Source organism: Eumetopias jubatus, unplaced genomic scaffold (assembly GCF_037043125.1).
Source record: "Eumetopias jubatus isolate StellerSeaLion01/CBP00866 unplaced genomic scaffold, mEumJub1_p1.0 scaffold_11, whole genome shotgun sequence".
Lineage (NCBI taxonomy): Eukaryota > Metazoa > Chordata > Mammalia > Carnivora > Otariidae > Eumetopias > Eumetopias jubatus.
The window spans coordinates 69,955,256-69,979,375 of record NW_028274817.1 but is presented as its reverse complement, the minus strand read 5'-3'; the positions used below and the strand labels follow the sequence as shown (position 1 = coordinate 69,979,375).

At 37.0% G+C, this 24,120-nt stretch overlaps 1 protein-coding gene across 1 annotated transcript in view; it reads right to left on the bottom strand.

Annotated features, from left to right (window-relative positions):
* The window catches only part of TEX11 (testis expressed 11), a 281,592-nt gene that overhangs the window by 212,825 nt on the left and 44,647 nt on the right, over nucleotides 1-24,120 (bottom strand). Inside the window, exon 8 of the mRNA XM_088028563.1 lies at nucleotides 11,384-11,469. Within this exon, the coding sequence (XP_087884689.1) occupies nucleotides 11,384-11,469 (86 nt within the window). The remainder of the gene's footprint in view (nucleotides 1-11,383; nucleotides 11,470-24,120) is intronic.

The window sequence follows — 24,120 nt, the reverse complement described above, 5'->3', positions numbered from 1 at the left end:
CACGTAGGATCACACATACATGCACACACAAATCCATACCCAGACACATCATACTCCAATTACTGAAAGTCAAAGATAAACAGAAAATCTTGAAAGCAGTCAGAGAAAAATGATTCATCATTTCAAAGGAAACAAGATTAACAGCTAACTCTTCATCACATGATAATGGGTGCCAGAAAGCAGGGATGACGTATTTAAAGTGCTTAAAGAGAAAAAACTGTCAACTAAGAATCCTGTATCTAGAGAAACTATTTTTCAAAAGACTAACTAAATACATTCCCAGATAAACAAAAATTGAGAGAATTTCTTGCTGATCTGCCTTACAAGAAATACGAAAGAACATTCCTCAGGCTGAGAGCAAATGACACCAAGCATTAATGTGAATTCATATGAAAAAAAGTTAGTAATTATTTAGATAATTATAAAAGACAATATGATTATATATTTCTTCTCATTTCCTTCCTTATTTAAAAAGCAACGATATAGATATCTATAAAACTTTATTGTTGGGGCATTGTACATGTAATATATTTTTACTATGACAACAGAAAGAAGTGGGTGGGAATAAAGTTATAATTAGCGTAAGGAAATAACACCAAATGGTAACTTAAATCTACAGGAATTAAACGAAGACAACCAAAACTGATGAGAAGGCTAATATATAAAAAGAGTCTATAAAAATATTTATGCTCTCCTTTTTTCTCTCGTCTTCCTTAAAATACATAAGATTATATAAAGCAATAATTATAACCACATATTATTGAGTTTTTAAACATATAGAGACATAACTTATATAATTACAATAGCAAAAAAAAGAATAAGGAATAGCTATATAGAAGTAAAACTTCTTTCAGTAGAAAGTTAATATAAATCTGAAGTAACTTCTAATAAATTAAGATGTATATTGTAACCCTAGAACAACCATAAGGAAAGTAACACAAAGAATATATAATTTTAAAAACTGCTAACCAATTTAAATGGTATACTATAAGATATCCATTTATGAGATCCAGCAATTCTACTCCTAGGTATACATACAAAAGAAGTGAAAGCAGGGACTCAAGCAGATACTTATACACCAAAGTTTATAGTCACATTATTCATAATAACAAAAAAGATGGAGGGGCGCCTGGGTGGCTCAGTCGGTTAAACGTCTGCCTTCAGCTCAGAGCATGATCCCAGGGTCCTGGGATCAAGCCCCACATCGGGCTCCCTGCTCAGTGGGGAGCCTGCTCCTCCCTCTCCGTCTGCCTCTTTCCCCCTCTGCCTGCTGCTCCCCCTGCTTGAATCACTTTCTCTCTCTCTGTCAAATAAATAAATAAAATATTTTTTAAAAAAAGATAGCAACAACCCAAGTGTTCATCACGTGCTGAATGGATAAACAAAATGTGTTAAATCCATAAAATGGAATATTATTCACCCATAAAAAGAATGAAATATTGATATTCTACAACATGGATAAACCTTGAAAACATGCTAATAAGCCAAACACAAAAGGACAAATATTGTATGACTTTACTCATATGAGGAACCTAGAAAATGCCAAGTCATAGAGATAGAAAGTAGAATACAGGTTACCAGGGGTGAGAGGATTGGGGAGTTATTGTTTAATGCATACAGAATTTGTTTCGGAGGAAAGCATTCTAGAAATAGACAGTGGTAATGTTTATATGACATTGTGAGTATACTTAATGCCACTGAATTGTACACTTAAAAATGGTTAAAATGGTATGTATATTTTACCACAATAAAGTAAATTATTGGTAAAAAAAAAAAAAGAATGATGTTCTCATACATGTAGCAACATGGATGATCCTTGAAAATATTCTAAGTGAAATAAGCCAGACACAAAAAGACAAATATTGTATGATTCCGCTCACATGAAATATCTAAGATAGGCAAATTCAGAGATATTAAGGAGATTAGAGATTATCAGGGACGGGGGAAGGGGGAAGGAGAAATGGGGAGTTAGCGTTCAAAAGTTACAGAATTTCTGGGACGCCTGGGTGGCTCAGTCGTTGAGCATCTGCCTTCGGCTCAGGTAATGATCCCAGGGTCCTGGGATCGAGCCCCGCATCGGGCTCCCTGCTCAGTGGGAAGCCTGCTTCTCCCTCTCCCACTCCTCTTGCTTGTGTTCCCTTTCTCACTGTGTCTCTCTCTGTCAAATAGATAAAATCTTTAAAAAAAAAAAAAAAGCCAAAAGTTACGGAATTTCTTTTTTTTTTTCCTAAAGATTTTACTTATTTATTTGACAGAGAAAGACACAGTCAGAGAGGGAACACAAGCAGGGGGAGTGAGAGAGGGAGAAGCAGGCTTCCCACTGAGCAGGGAGCCCGATGCAGGGCTCGATCCCAGGACCCTGGGACCATGCTCTGAGCCGAAGGCAGACGCTTAATGACTGAGCCACCCAGGTGCCCCAAAAGTTACAGAATTTCTATTTGAGGTGATGAAAAAAGTTTTTAAAATTGATTGTAATGATGGTTGAACAACACTGGGAATGTAATTAATCCCCCTGAATTATACACTTAAAATAATTAAAACAGCAAATTTTATGTTATATATATTCATTACCACAACAAAAAATAAATTAATTTTCTAAAGATATTCACTTAAAGTAGTAAAGGAGGAAAAGAGAGAATAGGTAGTCATGAGACATGACATGACATGACAAAAAGCAAAATGTCAGATATAATCCAACAATATCAACATTAAAAGGCTGAATGGATTAAACAATAAAATCAAATGGCAGAGATTTTCAGACTGGATTTTTTAAAAAGATCCAACTGTATGCTGTTGACACGAAACACACTAATTTTTTCTAATATTTATTTATTTGAGAGAGAGAGCTCACACGCGGGGGTGGGGGGCAGAGGGGGAGGGAGAGAGAAACTCTGCAGACTCCGCACTGAGCGTGGAGCCTGAGGCAGGGCGCAATCTCACAACCCTGAAATCATGACCTGAGCTGACACCAAGAGTCGGGACGCTTAACCAACTGCGCCACCCAGGCACCCTGACAAAAAACACACTTTAAATTCAAACATACAAAGAGGTTGAGAGTAAAGAATGGAAAAAGACATACTGTGTAAACAGCAACCTAAGAACACTACAGTGGTTACACTAATATCAGACAAAATAGACCTTAAGATGAAAAATGTTACTAGAGATAAAGAGGGATATTTTAAAATGATAAAAGAGCAAATCCATTAGTAAGATATAACAAAAACATATATAAACCTAACAAGAGAGCCCCCCAAAATACATAAACAAAAGTTGACAAAATTGAATGGAAAGATATATAATTCAACAATGACGGCAGAGGATTTCAATACCCCACTTTCTTTTTTTCTTTTTAAAGACTTTATTTATTTATTTGACACAGAGAGAGAGTGAGAGTAGCAACACAAACAACACAGTGGGAGAGGGAGAAGCAGGTTTTCCGCTGAGCAGGGAGCCCGATGTGGGGCTCGATCCCAGGACCCTGGGATCATGACCTGAGTTGAAGGCAGACGCTTAACAACTGAGCCACCCAGGCACCCAATACCCCACTTTCAATAACAGACAAGACAACTAGGCAGAGCATCAAAAAGGATACAGAAGACTTGAACAACACTATATACCTACTAACCTAAAAGACATCTATATCATACTCCACCCAATAATAGCAGACTACACCCTCTTCTAAAGTGCACAGAGAACATTCTTCAGAATAGAACATATTCAAAAGCCTCAGTAAATTTAACAGAACTGAAGTTATAGAAAGTATGTTCCCCACCTACATGAAATTAAATTAGAAATCAAGAAGTTACGTGGAAATTAAACAACACATTCCTAAATAACCAATGAGTCAAAGAATAAATCACAAGAGATTAAAAATAGTTTGAGCTGAGTGAACAGGAAAATACAACATACCAAAATTTATGGGACGGAAAACAATGGTTAAAGGAAATTTTATACCTATAACAATATTAAGAGAAGTAAGATCTCAACCTTCCATGTTAGGAAAATGGAACAGAAAGAGCAAACTAAATCTAAAGCAAGCATGGACGGGAAAAGACATAAAGATTACAGCAGGAATTAAATGAAATAACTGAAAAACAATAGAGAAAAACCAATAAAAGCAAAAGTTGATGCTTTGAAAAGAGCCAACAGACTGGCAAACCTTTAGCTAGACTGACCAAGAAAAGAAGAGAGAAGACTCATACTAGTCAAAATCAGGAATCAAAGAGGGAACCTCATTACTGAACTTTGGAGAAAGACTATTCCTAAAAGACTGGAGATCTAGGGTCCCAACTAAGTGCCACTGTATAAATCTCTCTAAATGTATGCTTCCCTATCTATACAAGATGAAATTGATCTATACCAGTCATTTTTAAACTGTAAGCAAGTGAATCACTTTTTTCAAACAAAATCTTGCATCGACATACTACTTACCAAAATTAATGCCTAACTTCTCTGAATCAAGATGGGTGTGTTAGAGAATTGTGGCTACATCTCCTTTTTCCTTTAATGGAGATTCTGAAAAGCTGTTCTGGCAGAACCAGAGAGCACCAGAGAACACAGTTCCTAAATTACTGAACTAGATCTGTAAAGAATCTTACAGCTCTGTTAGCTTTAGTAAATTATCTTGTTAAAACTGCTGTTATACAATTCATTATATTTCCACAAGATGGTGCTAATACATTCCATTTACCATTAAAATAGGTCTTGCATATGATTTTTATAGTTAATAATTTATCACAGTCTATGATTATATAATACCCTTAACTTTTCAAAGTCCTATTATGTTCCTTATGGCATCTTTATTACAAGCCTGTGACACAGATAATACTGTACCCATTTTTCAGACAGACATTGCAGCACATTATTAGGTGAGTGATCCAAGGTCACACAATTGATTAGTAACAGATTTTCTACTGCTAGCTCTGTGATCATTCCTTAGATCACATTGCCTGACTATAAATAATATTGTCAAATTCTCAAGGTCTTGGGCTGAGAACAAAGGGAAAATAAAGGGATGAGCATTAAGTAGCACTGAAACTGATACAAATTTCCCCTGGGCTCATACAGTGAATCATTAATATTTGTGCAGAAAACATATTTATATTTCCTTTGTTATTTCCTTATTAGAAGACCTCTGGTGGGGCACCTGCCTGGTTCAGTCAGTAGAGCATGCAACTCCTGATCTCAGGGTTGTAGGTTCGAGCCCCACCTGTTGTGTGTGTAGGGATTACTTAAAAAAGAATCTTCTTTAAAAAAAAAAAGACCGGGGCGCCTGGGTGGCTCAGCTGGTTGAGCGACTGCCTTCGGCTCAGGTCATGATCCCAGGGCCCTGGGATCGAGTCCCGCATCGGGCTCCCTGCTCCTTGGGGAGCCTGCTTCTCCCTCTCTCTCTCTCTGCCTGTCGCTCCCCCTGCTTGTGCGTGCACTTTCTCTCTATCAAATAAGTAAATAAAATCCTTTAAAAAAATAAATAAAAATAAAAAAAATAAAATTAAAAAATTAAAAAAAAGACCTCTGGTGATATATATTCCTATATATAACCATAATAAAGACTAGGCAGTGATAAATAAAAATACCTCATAAATACTGTCCCTATTGTAAACATAATACCTATTTTAAACCCAACATGGAAATTACATAATCTGGTTCACCAACTCTAAGCGCTATAAATTTAGAAAACAGTAGTATAATTTTTGCTGAATTCTCCTCTTTTGATTCAATGAGAGATACAAGAAGTTTTATAGGAGCAGGAAAGAAACACACTTCACTTGAGGATACTACGCACAGGGTAAAAACTATTCCTAACTCACATTAGCTACCAAGGCAAGTTTTAGATTAACTTTAGAGAAATTAAAAGTAGTGTTAGAAGAGGAGCTCCAAAATTATTCCTACTCTAATATACCGTCTACCCAATTATTTATTCACATCCAAAAAATCTAGCAACACTAAGTTTAGGTTGGGAAGTTTTTTAAAGAAAATATAAACTGTAATTATGGTCTCAGAAGGATGCTGAAGAAATCGTGCTTTCTTTGGATTCTGAAGGGGAAAAGGCAGCACAAAGCTCTCACACAAGGAGTTGAAAAATATTCTCAATTTAACCTACAAAGGACTCTTCAGGAATCTTTAAGCAGTCTCTGACCTGTAGGTCAAAGAAAGTAGGGTCATTTTTATTTCATTTATTAAGATCAATTAGATTATTTTTTATAGAACACCTTCAGGGTTTTATTCAATTCTCCATGATTTTGTCCAATTCAAATGTCTTCAGTCATTTTCCCGATTTATCTCACTGTCTCTAACAAGAGATCAGCAATTAGGAATTGTCCTATGTATAGTCTTTGGCTTAGTTTTGTTCCATTTATTTTCCTTATTTACAGTCCATTTTTAAAAAACTCCTCAATTCCTTAAATCCTCCAAATGCATTTCAATGATTCTCATGTCTTCCTTGTCATTTAACATATTAAAAGACCTTTTAAAAACTGTGAAAAAAATTATAAAAACATAAAGTAAAATGTTAATAATGAGCATTTATGAATGTGGGATTACAAAGGACTTTTACTTAACACATTATATATTTTTGTAACATTTAAATTTTTATAATTAGCACATACAACTTTTATCAGCGAAGAAATTTTAAACATTTTTACTATATCACTTTCATTTTAACTGTTCTCCCCTAAATTTAATTTGCCACAATTACAAAATAGGTCTTCTTTTTTTTTTTATTTTTTTATTTTTTTATTATTTTTATTTTTTTTTTAAAGATTTTTATTTATTTGAGAGAGAGAGAATGAGAGATAGAGAGCACGAGAGGGAAGAGGGTCAGAGGGAGAAGCAGACTCCCTGCTGAGCAGGGAGCCTGATGTGGGACTCGATCCCGGGACTCCAGGATCATGACCTGAGCCGAAGGCAGTCGCTTAACCAACTGAGCCACCCAGGCGCCCACAAAATAGGTCTTCTTACAGCAAAAGGAAAAAAGTGAGCCTCCCAAGTGTGTACCAGTCAGCAGCTCCAAGTAACACAGTTGAATTAGAACTACTAGAAATAAAAGAAAAATCATCCGTGATTAAGAATATGACTAAGGTTTTGCGATTAAGGCATTTTCCTTCCAGGGAGAAAAAAATCTGCAAAATCTCTGCAGTAAATCAATGTAACCCCAAAGCCTTTTGAGTTAGACTTACTTGTATTTGTTTGGTTTACAAGTGCTTCTTTTATTTTCTTTTTAAAGATTTTATTTATTTATTTGACACAGAGAGAGAGAGCGAGAGAGAGAGAGAGAGAAAGAGCACAAGCAGGGGGAGCGGCAGGCAGAGGGAGAAGCAGGCTTCCTGCATGAGCAGGGAGCCTGATGTGGGGCTCGATCCCAGGACTCTGGAATCATGACCTGAGCTGAAGGCAGCGGTTTAACCAACTGAGCCACCCAGGCGCCCCACAAGTGCTTCTTTTAGAATACTAACTCATCACTGTGCAATTTCTGTATACCTTTTATAAAAAGCCAAATTCAGCATAATATATGTCCCAATTATCAGGACGTTAAAAGATAAAGACTAAATTTAAATGCCACCAGGGCAACTGAAATCCCCTAGACTGTGAAGAAAGACAGTTCTATATCACTAATCTCTTCCCATCTACTTATGCTTGTCTTCTGCTAGAAGCCGACACAGGAGCTCAATATAGCAAGAATTGCAAAAGGGGAGGGGCAGCAAAGTTTATTTCTTTTTTTAGTAATCTCTACACCCAACGTAGGGGTTGAACCCATGACCCTGAGATCAAGAGTCACATGCTCTTCCACCTGAGGCAGCCAGGTGCCCCCCAAAATGCATCTTATTAAACAAAAAACCTCTTAAATATATTTCCAATACTAGCATTCTGATTTCAAAGGTCTGAAATTTTATATTTAACAGAGTCCTAACTAAATTTGTCATTGAATACATCGAGGCAGGTACCCTGATGCCTACAGTAAAGTAAGCTAAAGGATTCCCAATTCCATTCATAATTACACCAGCCTTCTCTTAATCCATGGCATCTCTAATAAGGGGACGTGATCAAAAGAGTGTGGTAGAAAAAAGCAAGAACAGCAGCTGTTCATGAACTTTTCTTAGCAAAAGAAAAGGCAGGGGGAGACAAAAACTGAAAAAGGTCCTGAACTGAGTGAGATCTGTTAACAAGAACTGAGGGACAGAAAAGAGTTTTATAAACACTACCCACTACCACCCTTTTATGTTCTAGGCTTCTATTTCAACAAAATTCTAATATACTATAGCAATTTTGATATGTTATCATTTGTGTAAAACTGGAGTTTTTCCTTTTAAGAGTGAACAGGTACTTTCAAACTGCATATAACCTCTACCTTAAGATATTCACTGTTTACAAAAGACTTAAGCCTGTAGAAAGTACACTCTCCATTGCCTCCTTCTGGTGTAAAATTTACAGAGACAGATGCTTAATTAGCAGCTATTCATTTCTACCGTATCACCAACTGCTCCCAATAGTCTTCTTAATACATGGATAATTAAAGCACAAAGAAAAACTGTTCCAAAGATAAGCAGTATGACAGAAAATGTGTGTGTTTGTCTTTATAATATAGTTACCTGGGAAGTCAACAAGTAATCCACGTTTGATTTCACTGTGATAAAGTTTAGAACTAAACTAGTGTACTTGCCACATTAGTGTTCATTTACAGTAAAGAGCAAACATATCACCTAGAAATAGCAGCAACAGCTACCCTTTGCTGACCAGTTTCTGTTTCCCAAGCAAGATATTGAACACTCTACAACACATGCATCAACATATTAAAGCTGTACAGTAATTCTAAAAAGTAGGTTTCACAGTATTACCAGTTTCACACTGATGTCATAGTTGGCTCAAATTTTGATTGAGTTGATCTAATACTAGAAAGACTATCCACTGTGCTAAAATTCCTACTGTTAATAACACTGATAATTATTTTTGCCTTTTTTAAAACACATTAAAATGTACTTTTTCAGGGCATTTGAAAATACTTCACCAAGATATTTTTATATCCCCAAAAGAGGTGGAAAATATAATCAGGCAGAGATTAAAATCATATATAATAACTAGAGCTAGAATTTAAGTTTTTCCTGGTTTCTCTAATCTCATTCTAATGACAACAAGAACACAAAAGACTCAAAATATAATGGTGCTCTATAAATTTATAATATAGATTTTGATGAAAATCTGACTGTAGGTCAAATGATATTCCTAAAAATATAGCCACTAAACATACAGTAAAAATCTGATTTAGCCAGCTGATGATATGTATGTCAATCATCCTGTCACCATCAAATTTTTCTTCTGTAAGGTTTTCTAAAAATAGTAACGACAGAGAAGACGTCAACAACCCATGGCATATGTGAAAATGGCCTACATAGGCCACTTTAAGCCTCAGCTTATTCTTATGACCATTTCCTAGAGAACATTCCCTCTCATTCTTGGCATAAACTCCAAGCTTACCTCCACAGTTTTAAATTTCCAGAAGCCACCCATGGCACCAGGATGTTTTGGGAGGCGGCGGGGGACGGGGGAGAGGTATTTTTTTTTTAATTTCTTTTGTCCTCCTCATCCCTGTCTTCTTGGCATACTAGTTTTTTGATAGGTTGATGCCATAAACTTTGTACCCCCCAATACTGCCAAATCCTGTAACAAAACTCACTTATCATTCACTTCATAAAAAGGTTCATTTAAACGAAACCTGTTGTAAAACCTGTGCTAAACTACTCAGCTCCTTTGATTATATATGAAATAATTCAATTTATTAAAATGCAATTTTATCATAACTTCAGGTATATTTCACTTGTGTGAAACATTCTAAATTGAGTCAAGTATAACTCATAACTTTATAAGCCTGTTCTGCTAGGCATAGTTCTTCATAGAGTTTGATCAATCTTTAGGCTCTAAAAAGTCTTTTACAGGGACGCCTGGGTGGCTCAGGCTATTAAGCATCTCCCTTCAGCTCAGGTCATGATCCCAGGGTCCTGGGATCGAGCCCCACATCAGGCCCCTTGTTCAGCGGGCAGCCTGCTTCTCCCTGTGCCGCTCCCCCTGCTTGTGCTCTCTCTCTCTGACAAATAAATTTAAAAAATCTTTAGAGAAAGTCTTTTACATAAAAAAGTTATTTGCATAAATATTTTGTTAGGGATATATATACCTGTGATTACTATAATCTCAAAGACCATATTTGCATTTATTTCATTAATGGCAAATGTAATTTTTCACAACAGTTAAACCAACCCTGAGAGTATCTCCAAATAACCAGAACTAACCCTATACTCACAATGGAGAAACATTTAGTGAATTGATTTGATATATTTTATTCCATAATCCCCTGATATTCAAAGCACCTTATGTGACATCTCCAGAAAAATATATTTTTCACATAAATTCATTTAACTAGCAATTATTGAATATCTACTATGTGTCAGAACCTGTGCTGTGCCTAAGTGTTCAGTGAAAGACAGGGTTCTTGCATATAGTTGCTACACTTTTACATTATTCCCTTGATACTTCCAGATTCAACACAATAGTACAAATATTAGTATAATACTGATCATACAGTAAGTGCTAAATATATTTATTGATATTAAAATAGCAGAATCATTTAATAATAACAATTTAGCTGATCCTGATCCTACTCTTCACCCATCCACCTGTATACTCTGGGGTTGGCAGAGAGCAATATGTAACAAAGTAAAAGAAAAATTCATATTCTTTTTTTTTTAAGATTTTCTTTTATTTGTTTGTCAGAGAGGGAGCAAGCGTGCACAAGCACGGGAGTGGCAGGCAGAGGGAGAAGCAGGTTCCCTGCTGAGCAGAGAGCCTGATGCGGGACTCGATCCCAGGACCCTGGGATGATGACCTGAGCCGAAGGCAGACGCTTAACCGACTGAGCCACCCAGGCGTCCCGAAAAATTCATATTCTTGATGGAGATATGAAGGAGGAATGAAAGAAGAACATACTCTTGTGTTTTATTAAGAATAGAATACATTTTCGGGATGCCTGGGTGGCTCAGTCGGTTAAGCGTCTGCCTTCGGCTCAGGTCATGATCCCAGGGTCCTGGGATCGAGTCCCGCATTGCACTCCCTGCTCGGCGGGGAGCCTGCTTCTCCCTCTGCCTCTGCCTCTCTCTCTCTCTGTCTCTCATGAATAAATAAATAAAATCTTTTAAAAAAAAAGAATAGAATACATTTTCCTATCAACTGACAACATGTAAGAATAAACAACACATATTAAAGGAATAAATAAATTTAGCATATTGGCATTTGAAGTCAGAGAATGTTTAAACTGACAAAGTACCACATAATAAGTATTTACTGAACTGTATGATGATATCCCTAAATTCACATTCACTAATTTTGTTTGTATTACCTAAGCCAGAAAGAACTTTCTTCATATTTATTCTGCTTGTGGGTTTCTACTCCAAAGTTGTAACAGAGAATGTGAAGATATCCAGCCTGCAATAAAAAAAAAAAAAAGTCAGAGTCATGATTTTTTTTAACATTAAAAAATCTGTAACAGTTCAAGAGTCTTTAAGACATACTTAAAGTATTCTGTACATCAAAATAACCCACTATTCCTTATTAAAACCTCCCAAATTATCTAAAGAGGAGCTACAAAATATTCAGTTTGGGATAATAGTTATATATGGAAAAGTAATACATTACTGTTAGAACTTGAAAGGTACTTTGTAACAGGAAATGGGAAACCTAACCATTGCCCAGCAAAAGGACAACCTCCTTTGTAGGTTGCCAGATCCAGTAAGAGGCATTAGATCAGTGAGTACAGTCAAAGAAAAACATCACCATAAAAGGGGATTTTTTTTTCAAAATCAAGACTTTAAAAAATTCTAAAGTTCTAAAAATTGTCCAATACACTGTCTAGTCATAGGACATATTTAGGGATAGTTTAATGAACCCTCTTTGACAACAAAAATTTCCTTTACATAAATTACCACTGAGATAAAAATAGGAACAAGTATGTGAATGGTGCCATAGGAAAATACTTTTCATGGATTATCAGCATCTCAGTCCCTGCATCAATGCCATATCTTACATAATTTTCACCTGCCAAAATACTGGGGAATGGCTTGAGAAAAACTGTAAAATTCTAATAACTTATCCAAATATTCCTTCAGTATTTATAGACACCATCTACCAGAATCTGATTATACCCATATAATGGAGTCCTTTATAAATTTTACCTGAGTAAGACTACAGAAGCAGATCTTCAATTAAGAATCCAAGATCTGAGGCAAGTTATTCATAAGTAATGTGTAAAGACCTGTCTTCCTTCAAAAAAAGTTTCCTTCTGAATTATAGTACATTCAGAAAGAAATTCAATATGCATGCCTGAGCACTTCAGACCTACTGTATATTTGAATCTAAAATAAAGAATAGTCTTGGTAATGTGGGTCTGGCAAGAATCCAGAAGTATTTAAATGCATTCTTGACATTTCAGCAGAAAAAGCTTAACTCATTACATGCCCCAGATCCCATAGGTTCACACAGGGCCACACCAATTATACAGCTATACTGTAATAATGCAGCTCACATCCACTCGCTGCAGAGAGGCCTGTAACTAACTTGCACAGAAGAAAATGGAAAATAAAACTTTCGACTAACATCTAAGTGTATTAAGTCTTTATTCAGTTTCCCCAGGATTTGTCTTTGCCCTCACAAAACCTTCAAGTGTACTTACATTAAATGCTACTTCCTTGGGGGAAAAAAGAATGCAAAACAGTAACAAACTTACACCAACAAAGCTATAAAATACTAAAATATCTTTTAAGAGAACCACAGCGTATTTTCAATGTAATGACAAAAAAAACAAAATCTTTTAACTACCAATACTGTTCCATGCACACAATCATTTATACATTCAATAATAAATATTTACTAAGCATCTCCTATCTTTCAGGCACGATTTTAGTCGTTACAGATAACTCAGTGAACAAAACAGAGAAAAATCCCTGCCCTCACGACACATTTCTAACAGGGTATAAAGTACTAAGAGTCATAAGAATATCTCTTTAAAAATATCTTCCCAGGGCACCTGGGTGGTTCAGTTGGTTAAGCGTCTGCCTTCAGCTCAGGTCATGACCCTGAGGTACTGGGACTGAGTCAGGCTCCCTGCTCAGTGGAGAGAGAGCCTGCTTCTCCTCTCCCTCTGCCACTCCCCCCTCCTTGTGCTCTCTCCCGATCTCTCTCTCTGGCTTAATCTCAAATAAAATCTTAACAAAAACAAAAAATAAAAAATAAAAATATCTTCCCAGCCTTCCATGGGGTGCTAACCTCTCATTTTGCAAGCAATACACAATGGCAAAAAACAATACAAAGAAGGTAGATCTGTAAGTCTGTTGTTATACTGGTCATACAGAAAGGGACTTATGGAAGCTCCAGAACCCATGGAATCTCTAGAACCTCCATCCACTGCTAAATCTACCAGCCCAGAAAGACAGCTCCAACTGAATACTCACTTTACAATGCTAACATGAGATTATATGGATGATTTTTAAAACTCAGATACTGCGGCTAAAAATGAGTTTCATCACTAATTTTCAAGTTCAATCGGAGGCCTTGTATTTTTAATTAACTAGATAAGGTCATCTCTCCTGCAAATTACTTTGTATATCAGGATCTTAAAACTCAGAAAAAACAAACCTTGTATTATTTTTCCAGTCCCAAGTTCTGACTATTTTTCTTTCTGCTTTTGTTGTCTTCTACACATTTATAGATCATATATTTTTACATTTTGCTCAATTTTAACAGTGTAGCAAGAATTGAATGATAATTGCCTGGCTTTCTTCCTTAATGGCTTTAAGACATTTACCTTCCAATCCCTCCCTGACTCAGCTTTCTTTAATCCTCGGATATCTCAATAATAATCAACTATAGGTCATTAGTTACTTCTCTTGGTGCCCTAAGACACAATTTTCCAAACACTTTATTTCTCTGTCTCTGAACAGCATTACCTTCTGCCTTCATGTTAACACCTTACAGTAATTTCTAATCCAGTTTTGGCATACAGAAAGGATGTCTCAGAAAAAAAGAGAGTTGGTTTATTTAATTCATTAATTCCTTTTAAGTAAATAACATTATGTTAGCTCTTCTCTAGCCTTTATCTGATCATTTCCTCTCATTATAAGATTTCGTGCTCTAGATTTTCAGGGCCCCTACCTAAACCTTAAGCCCACCAAAAACACACTAAATTGGAGGTGGGGGAATGGGTTAGCCAGGTGATGGGTATTAAGGAGGGCACATATTGCATGGAGCACTGGGTGTTATACACAAACAATGAATCATGGAACACTACATCAAAAACTAATGATGTAATGTATGGTGACTAACATAATAAAATTAATAATAAAAAATACACTGAATAATTGCATTGACCTTTAAAATAAAAATCATGAGCGTCCTAACAATATAGTTCTATCAACCACCTTCCACATAAAATATAAACTCTTAACTCTGGACTTAAATGTTGTTTACTAGTAGCCCCATCCTGACAAAGGCATAATTACTCTTCTGTTATATATCCTAGATCTTTTAATTCAGCCCTTTCCATTCTCTCTACATGTGTTTTTCCCTTTATCAGCACTAACACTGTGCAAGATACCAAAAGTTTTCTTTTCCTAAACACCATCTAAGATTCTCCTTTCATATATTTCAATATACTACTCACTGTCCATTTACTCTCCAAAGCACATTAAAGAAAGGTTTCTGTCTTTTAGTAATTTACAATGTGAAATAGATAGCAAAAGAGCCAGAGCCAAAAGAAAGAAATGGTAAAAACATAAAAATGCAAACAATCTAAGAGACTTTACAGAAAAAATTTTTTAAATTAGTAAGAGTTCAGAGAAGTTGCTGGATATTAAACCTTTTAAGCCATGCATTCGTATACATTAGTGACAATTTAAAAATATAATCTTTAAGATATCACTTATGATAGCGATTGAATATGAAATGTTTTTATACAGAAAATTACAAAACTATGTTGAAACACATTAAAGAACATTATATAAATTAGGATTTATCACATTCATGGATAGGAAGACTCAGTATAATGTAGATAGTGATGCTCTCCAAATTAATCTAGAAGTCCAATGCTATTTCAATCAACATTGCAATAGTTTTGTTTTAGAGAATCTTTTTTTTTAAGATCTTTTATTTATTTATTTGACACAGAGAGAGAGATAGTGAGAGAGAGAGCACAAGCAGGGGGAGCAGCAGGCAGGCAGAGGCAGAGGGAGAGGGAGAAGCAGGCTTCCCGCTCAGCAGGGGGCCCGATGCGGGGCTCGATCCCAGGACCCTGGGATCATGACCTGAGCCGAAGGCAAATGCTTAACAACTGAGCCACCCAGGCGCCCCCCAATAGCTTTTCACCAAACTATCTCTAAAATGAGTATGGAAGGGCAAAGTCCCAGAAAATCTAAGACAACGGTGAAGAAGAACAAAGTAGGACCTGTCCTATCAAGACTATACTAGGTTTAGGGGTGCCTGGCTGGCTCAGTCAGTGGAGCATGAGACTCTTGATCTCAGAGTTGTGAGTTTGAGCCCCACACTGGGTCCAGAGATTACTTAAAAACAAAACCGTAAAAAAAAATAAATAAATAAAAAAGACTAGGGGTGCCTGGGTGATTCAGTCAGTCAAATGTCCGACTCTTGGTTTCAGCACAGGTCATGATCTCAGGGTCAAGAGATGAAGCCCTGTGTCAGGCTCCAGGCTCAGTGGGGAGTCTGCTTGAGATTCTCTCCCCCTGCCCCTACCCCAAGCTTGTGTGCTCTCTCTGTCTCTCCCTCAAATAAATAAATAAATAAATCTTTAAAAAAGAAGACTATACTAGGTTTAATAATGTCCTCCCAAAATTCATGTTTACCTGGAACCAGTGAATGTTACCTTACTTGGAAACAGGGTCTTTGCAATGTAATCAAAATAAGGTAAAATTGGATTGGGGTGAACCCTAAAAGGACTGGTGGCCTTATAAGAACAGCAGTCTAAAATATAGATAAATCAAAATGTAATTCTAAAAATCCCACAGGATTCACCTAAACCAAAGGAAGGTGGAAAAAAGTAAAACAGGTGGCTCATTTGGTTAAGCGACTGCCTTCGGCTCAGATCACGATCCTGGAGTCCTGGGATCGAGTCCCACATCGGGCTCCTGGCTCAGCGGGGAGCCTGCTTCTCCCTCTGACCCTCTCCCCTCTCATGCTGTTTCTCTCTCTCTCTCTCTCTCAAATAAATAAATAAATAAATAAAATCTTTAAAAAAAAGTAAAACAGAGAGGCAAAACACAGAAAAAAAACAAACCAAAAAAAGAGAGTATCAAGATCCTACTAAAGACATCAGATTGAGTACACACGATTACCTCTGCTCTCTTGAAACCCCAATAAAATTGCTGTAAAAAGCACATATCAAAATTTACCATCTTAACCATTTTATTTTCTTTTTTAAGATTTTACTTATTTATTTGACAGAGAGAGACACAGCGAGAGAGGGAACACAAGCAGGGGGAGGGGGAAAGGGAGAAGCAGGCTTCCCGCCAAGCAGGGAGCCCGATGCGGGGCTTGATCCCAGGACCCTGGGACCATGACCTGAGCCAAAGGCAGACGCTTAATGACTGAGCCACCCAGGCGCCCCTACCATCTTAACCATTTTAAATGTACAATTTAATAGCGTTAACTATATTTATATAGTTGTGCAGAAGATTTATGGACTTTTTCATCTTGTAAAATTGAAACTATACCCACTAAGCAAGTCCCCATTTCCAACCCTTCCCCCAACCCCTGTCAAGCACCATGCTACTTTCTGTTTCTGTAAGTTCGACTACTTTAGATGCCTCATATAAGTGGAATCATACAGTATTTGGATTCTTATGACTGGCTTATTTCTCTTAGCATAGTGTCATCCTCAAGGATCATCCATGCTACAGCATTTAACAAAATATTTTTTCTTTTTTTTTAAGATTTTATTTATTTATTTGACAGAGAGAGACACAGCGAGAGAGGGAACCCAAGCAGGGGGAGTGGGAGAGGGAGAAGCAGGCTTCCCGCGGAGCAGGGAACCTGACGTGGGGCTCGATCCCAGGACCCTGGGATCATGACCTGAGCCGAAGGCAGACGCCTAACGACTGAGCTACCCAGGTGCCCCTCTTTTGTTTTTTTTAATAAAGATTTTATTTATTTATTTGAGAGAGAGAGACAGAGACAGAGACAGCGACACAGAGCATGAGTGGTGAGGAGAGGGAGAAGCAGGCTCCCCACCAAGCAAGAAGCCCAATGCAGGGCTCGATCCCAGGACCTCGGGATCATGACCCGATCCAAAGGCAGCACTTAACTGAGCCACCTAGGTGCCCCCAAAATGTTTTCTTTTTAAGGCTGAATAATATTAAAAAATCCATTCATCTGTTGATGGACATTTGAGTTCCACCTCTTAGCTAATGTGAATAATGCTGTAATACACATGGGTGTGGAAATTACCTGTTCAAGAACCTGCTTTCAGAAATTGAAGAGGACACAAGGAAATGGGAAAAATTCCATGCTCATGGATTAGAAGAACAAACATTAACAATGTTTATACTACCTAAAGTATCTACACGTTTAATGCAATCCCTATCAAAATACCACCACAGCATTTTTCACAGAGCTAGAACAAACAATCCTAAAAGTTGTATGGAACAATAAAAAACCCTGAATAGTCAAAGCAATCCTGAAAAAGAAAAGCAAAGCTGGAGGCATCAAAATTCCAGATATCAAGCTGTATTACAAACTGTGATTATCAAGACAGTATGGTACTGGCACAAAAATAGACACACAGATCAATGGAACAGAACAGAAAACCCAGAAATGGAGCCACAACTATATGGTCAACTAATCCTCAGCAAAGCAGGAAACAATGTCCAAAGGAAAAAAGACAGTCTCATCAATGAATGGTGCTGCGAAAACTGGACAGTAACATGTAAAAGAGTGAAACCGGACCACTTTCTTACACCAAACACTATTTAAAAATAAATTCAAAATGGATGAAAGACCTAAACGTGAGCCAGGAAACCATCAAAATCCTAGAGGAGAACACAGGCAGCAACCTCTTTGATATCAGCCATAGTAACTTCTTACTAGACCCGTCTCCAGAGGCAAGAGAAACGAAAAGCCAAAATGAACTGAGACTTTATCAAGATAAAAAGCTTCTGCACAGCAAAGCAAAGGAAACAATCAACAAAACTAAAAGGCAACCTACAGAAAGGGAGAAGGTATTTGCAAATGACCTATCCGATAAAGGATTAGTATCCAAAATCTATAAAGAACTTAATCAAACTTGGGGTGCCTGAGTGGTGCAGTCGGTTAAGTGTCCAACTCTTTATTTCAGCTTAGGTCATGATCTCAGGGTCCTGGGATCGAGCCCCATGTGGGCTCCATGCTCAGTGGGGAGTCTGCTTGAGATTCACTCTCTTCCTCTCCCTCTGCACTCTCTCCCCCTCTCTCTCTGAAATATTAAATTAATAAAAATAATCTTTTAAAAAAAGAAACAAAACAGATGAACATAGGGGAAGGGAAAACAAAAAGAGAGGAAGCCAAACTATAAGAGACTCTTAACTATAGAGAAGAAACTGAGGGTTGCTAGTGGGTGGGTGAGGAGCTAAATGGGTGATGGGTATTAAGGAGGGCACTTGTTAAGATGAGCACTGGGTGTTATATGTACACGATGAATCACTAAGTTCTATTCCTGAAGCCAATATTACACTATATGTTAACCAACTAGAATTTAAATAAAAACTTCTTAAAAACTTAAAAAAAACTGGAAATTAACAAGCATTAGTGAGGATGGATGTGAAAAAATTGGAACCCTTGTACATTGCTGATGGGACTGTAAAATGGTACAGCCAATGTGGAAAACAGACGCTTCATCAAAAAGTTGAACATAGGGATGCCTGGGCGGCTCAGTTGACTAAAGCGTCTGCCTTTGGCTCAGGTCATGATCCCAGGGTCCTGGGATCAAGTCCTGCATTGGGATCCTTGCTCAGTGGGGAGCCTGCTTCTCCCTCTGCCTGCTGTCCCCCCTGCTTGTGCTCACTCTCTCTCTCTCTGGTAAATAAATAAATAAAATCTTTTTAAAAAAAAAAGTTGAACACAGAGGGGCGCCTCAGTGGCACAGTCTGTTAAGCATCTGACTCTTGGTTTCGGCTCAGGTCGTAACCTCAGGGTCATGAGATAAAGCCTCATGTTGGGCTCCACGCTCAGCATGGAGTCTTCTTAAGACTCCCTCTCCCTCCCTCCCACTCCCCTGTGAGCTTCTGTCTCTCTAAACATAAATTTTAAAGATCCTTTTTTAAAAAGTTGAACACAGAATTACCTTATGACCCAGCAATTCCAGTCCTAGATATATATCCAAAAGAACTGAAAACAGGTGTTTAAATACTTGTACTCAAATGTTAAGGACAACACTATTTATAGTAGTCTAAAGGTGGAAACAACCCCAAAGGTCCACCAACCAATGAATGGATAAAGAAATTGTGGTATATCAATAGAGTGGAATGCTATTCAGCCACAAAAACGTAAGTCCACAGATACAGAAAAGTAGATTGGTGCTGCCAGTATCCCGGGAGAGGGGGCAGTAGGGAGTGACTGCTTAATGGTTACATGGTGATGAAAATGTTTTGGAACTAAATGGAAGTAATGGCTGCATAATATTTTGAATGTATTAAACGAACTTGTTCACTTTAAAATGGTTAATTTTATACCATGTGAATTTCACTTCAACAAAAAAAGTTTTTTAAAAAGTTTAAAAAATCAACAAACCATAAGAGACTCTTAATCATAGGAAACAAACTGAGGGTTGCTGGAAGGGAAGGGGATGGGGTAACTGAGTAAGGGGCATTAAGGAGGGCACATGATGTAATGAACACTGGGTGTGATATAAGACTGATGAATCACTGACCTCTACCTCTGAAACCAACAACACATTATATGTTAATTAATTGAATTTAAATTTAAAAAAATAAAATAAGAAAAAATAACACCCAATAAATTTTTTTTAAAAGTTTAAAAAAATCACACATGCATGAATGTTTATAGCGTCATTACTCATAATAGCTGAGGCTACAACCCAAATGTCCATCAGCAGATGAATGGATAAACAAAATGTGGTTTACACATGCCATGGAATATTGTAATAGGTAACTTCATAGCAAAAGAAAACAGATTAATGGTTTCCAAGGGGCTGGGAAGGGGTAATAAGGAGCAACTACTTAATGGTATGGGGTTTCCTTTGAGGATGATGAAAATGTTTTGGAACTAGACAGAAGTGATGGTTGCACAGCACTGTGAATATACTGACACTGAATTGTAAACTTTAAAATGGTTAATTTTATGTTATAGGAATCTTACTTTAATAAAAATAAATATATTGGAGAAAAAAACTAAAAAGAATGCATCATGTTTCTTAACAGTAACATCAGAACCTAGAAGACAATGTAATGGAATCTTTAAAATGATTTCTAACCCATAATTCCACATCCAAACTATAAATTAAGTGTGATGGTAGAATAAAATGTTTACACATGCAAAGTCTTTAAATAAATTTATATCCCAGGGGCGCCTGGGTGGCACAATCAGTTAAGCATCCAACTCTTGGTTTTGGCTCAGGTCATGATCTCAGGGTCCTGAGACTGAGCCCCACGTCAGGCTCAGCACTCAGCACAGAGTCTACTTGGGATTCTCTCTCCCTCTCCTTCTGCCCCTCCCACTCATGCTCTCATTCTGTCTAAAATAAATAAATAAATCTTTAAATAAATAAATAAATCTATATCCCAAGCAACTGTTCTCAGGAAGATACTGCAGGATATGCCCTACAAAAATGCCAGAGTAAAACCACAAAAAGAAAGACACAGAAATCCAGAAATAGGGATCCAAACTAAGAGAGCTGAAGGGAATTCCCAAGTCACTGGAGGAAGAATATCTCAAACAACAACTGTGTAACATGCTTAGAGAGCAACCTGCCCAGATTAGAGCAGATCAGAAACTACAGAAGAGATTTCCTTGAGCAAATGAAACTGATAAAATAACTAAAATATTTTAACATATTGAAAAGTCTACATAATTAGGGGAGAAACAATATTGGGAAAGAGATCATATTAAGTACATATAATACTAACCAATCAGGAAAACCAATACAATTATTAACTCCAGGGAAAACAAAATGTTATGCAGGAAAGAAAAAAATAATCATAGTACCCTATATGGTTCAACTACAAATAGCATTTACATAAACATAGCAGTGTAAACACTGAATATTGATCTAATCAAAATTATGGCATAACTATATAGAGATGATGGAGTGAGAGTGGAAGTAGGCATATGAGTGGTGGGGGAAGGGGAGGCCAAAAAGGATTTAAATTCATGTTCTAAAGTGGGAAGTCAACAGATGATAACCTAAATCAAAAAAAAAAAAAAACCAAGTAGTAAAAAAAAAAAATCAAGAAGTAGTAGTAGTAAAAGAACACTACTCAGAGATGGGAAGGTAAATACCAAAACAACCAACTAAAATAACTGAAAGTAACAGTTCTGCAAGATTAAAAAATGGGGTGGGAGGGACTAATGATTTGATTTGATTTTTTGGGGGGGACTGATGATTTTATAACAAGAATTGTAGAACTATTTTTCTCATTAAACCATTATCATATATACAGTGATAAAAAATAAAAATTACATATATAAAGTCAGAATAAAAAGTAAACCATACATTTAAAAATAACCATGATTGAGGTGCCTGGGTGGCACAGTCGGTTTCAGCTATGGTCGTGGTCTCAGGGTTGTGGGATGGAGACCCATGCAGCATGGGGCTCTGCACTAAGCAAAGAGTCTGCTTCACACTCTTTTCTGCCTCTCCCCTGCGCTCTCTCTCCCTCTCTCTAAAATGAGTAAATAAATCTTAAAAAAAAAATAACAATAACAATTAAGAGCCTGAACTAAAAATAAATACTGATGTTTGTTAAAAGGATTAGTGTTGTTTTTTTTTTAAGATTTTATTTATTTATTTGACAGAGAGAGACACAGCGAGAGAGGGAACACAAGCAGGGGAAGTGGGAGAGGGAGAAGCAGGCCTCCCTCCCAGCAGGGAGCCCGATGTGGGGCTCGATCCCAGGACCCTGGGATCATGACCTGAGGCGAAGGCAGACGCCCAACAACTGAGCCACCCAGGCGCCCCAAAAGAATTAGTGTTCTAATGGATATATAAAGAGCCTTACTACAGTCAAGCTTTCCATATGCTGTATGTATTTATTTAAAAAGTATAAAATTCAGTTAAAATTTAGTGGAACATGCCATTACAAAGATTCCAATGAGTCATTTTTAAGGCTCAAATGATTTTGAGTTTGGAATGAAAGTTGATGCCCTTAAGAGATTTATGCTCTCCCAGATACATAAAGCAGTGGGTGGAAAGGGTCAGAGAAAGCAGTTATATCCTAACTAACCCATAACAGGCAGAAAACTGAATTTTACTTCCAGAGGCATAATTCATCTGTGTGCCATGAGATTAGATTTTTACTACAGAGAGATATGTACAAATTCTTAAATATGTAAAATCATATGTTTCAATTATTTGGCTACAAGATGGTAACTTTAAATAGACAAAAGAATAAAATCATGTTAATAAAAGTCTAGGCAGCCTACTTCATTTAGAAACTTTGCGCCCCTAACAAAGCAGCAATGAAATCTAACTGAATCTTGAACTAATTACTGCAAAGGATTTTAGAGACCAACTGGCCATTTTCCTTGTGTAAATGAAAAGTTTCAAAATGAAATAAAAATTCTATACTCAAAATAAATTCTAGAGCAATCTAAAAATAGAAACAAACGATAAAAGCAAGCTGAACACATGAATCAACTAATGAAAATAAAATTCCAATTAAAGTTTCAAACTTTGAGGAGAAACAGGTAAATGAATTAAGTAAGCAATCTGCTAAAAGAAAGCTTTGCTATAAAAAATATACATACACACACACTCTGGGCTATTGCCCAGGGCTTCTCTAAATCAAGCACTAGGAATTTTTATATTGAAGGAACATTTGAGACCATGTTGTCATACGCTCGTTTTACAGTTGTGGACACTGATTTTCAGAGCAGTAAATATCTCACCACTAGCCACACCCATTAAGTAGCTCCTTCCTACAATGCTGTACACATAGATCACAAGCCTTGTTTTGAGTAATTACAAGAGTCTCAAATATCAAAAAGAGAGTCTCTATGTTCTACTTACCAAGGTAGCTAAGTATACGCAAAATCTTTTTAAAAAAATGCTCAAATTGGAAGAATTTTCTAACTCTCACGAAACAAAGTTCAGTTAAACAAAATACCACTATGTCCCAATTATTCCCATTAATTGATTTTTCACTATGCACCTATAAAAAAGCTGGACACTAGTTATTTCCAACCATTTCTTTATTTGATTTCACAACACCTCCATCAAGCCCCTGGAACTGTTGTATGGCATACATTTACTTTAAAATAGAAGCTAATTAAGTTTTGGGATGCCTGGGTGGCTCAGTCAGTTAAGCGTCTGCCTTTGGCTCAGGTCATGATCCCAGGATCCTGGGATCGAGTCCCGCATCGGGCTCCTTGCTCAGAGAGGAGCCTGCTTCTCCCGCTGCCTGCCACTCCCGCTGCTTGTGCTTGCTCTCTCTCTCTAATAAATAAATAAAATCTTTAAAAAAAGAAGCTAATTAACTTTCTTCAGAGTAGGTTTTTTTGGTTTTTGTTTTTTTAGAGCTTCATAAAATCCTCTTCCAAGGGCTAGGGACATCCTGATGTCAAGTCAGCTATTCCTGGTACCCAGTTTTTGTGTGCTTTCTCTTCTCTGTAACAATAGCCACTCGAATTACAGGATTTTCGGAATTTATTTTTATAGTTCTATAATTTTCCAGAGGGAGAAAGACTCTGGGACTGAGTGGCTTCCCTGATAAGATTCCATGCAATCAGCTAGTATAAGAATGTATTGTTCATCCACCCATCGGACAAGTATGGAGACTCAGAGCCTAAGAAGGGTAAGAAAGCCTCTACGTGGAGTAATGGCCAGGAATAGGGTGTTGGAGCAGGTTAAGGGGAGTGTGCATC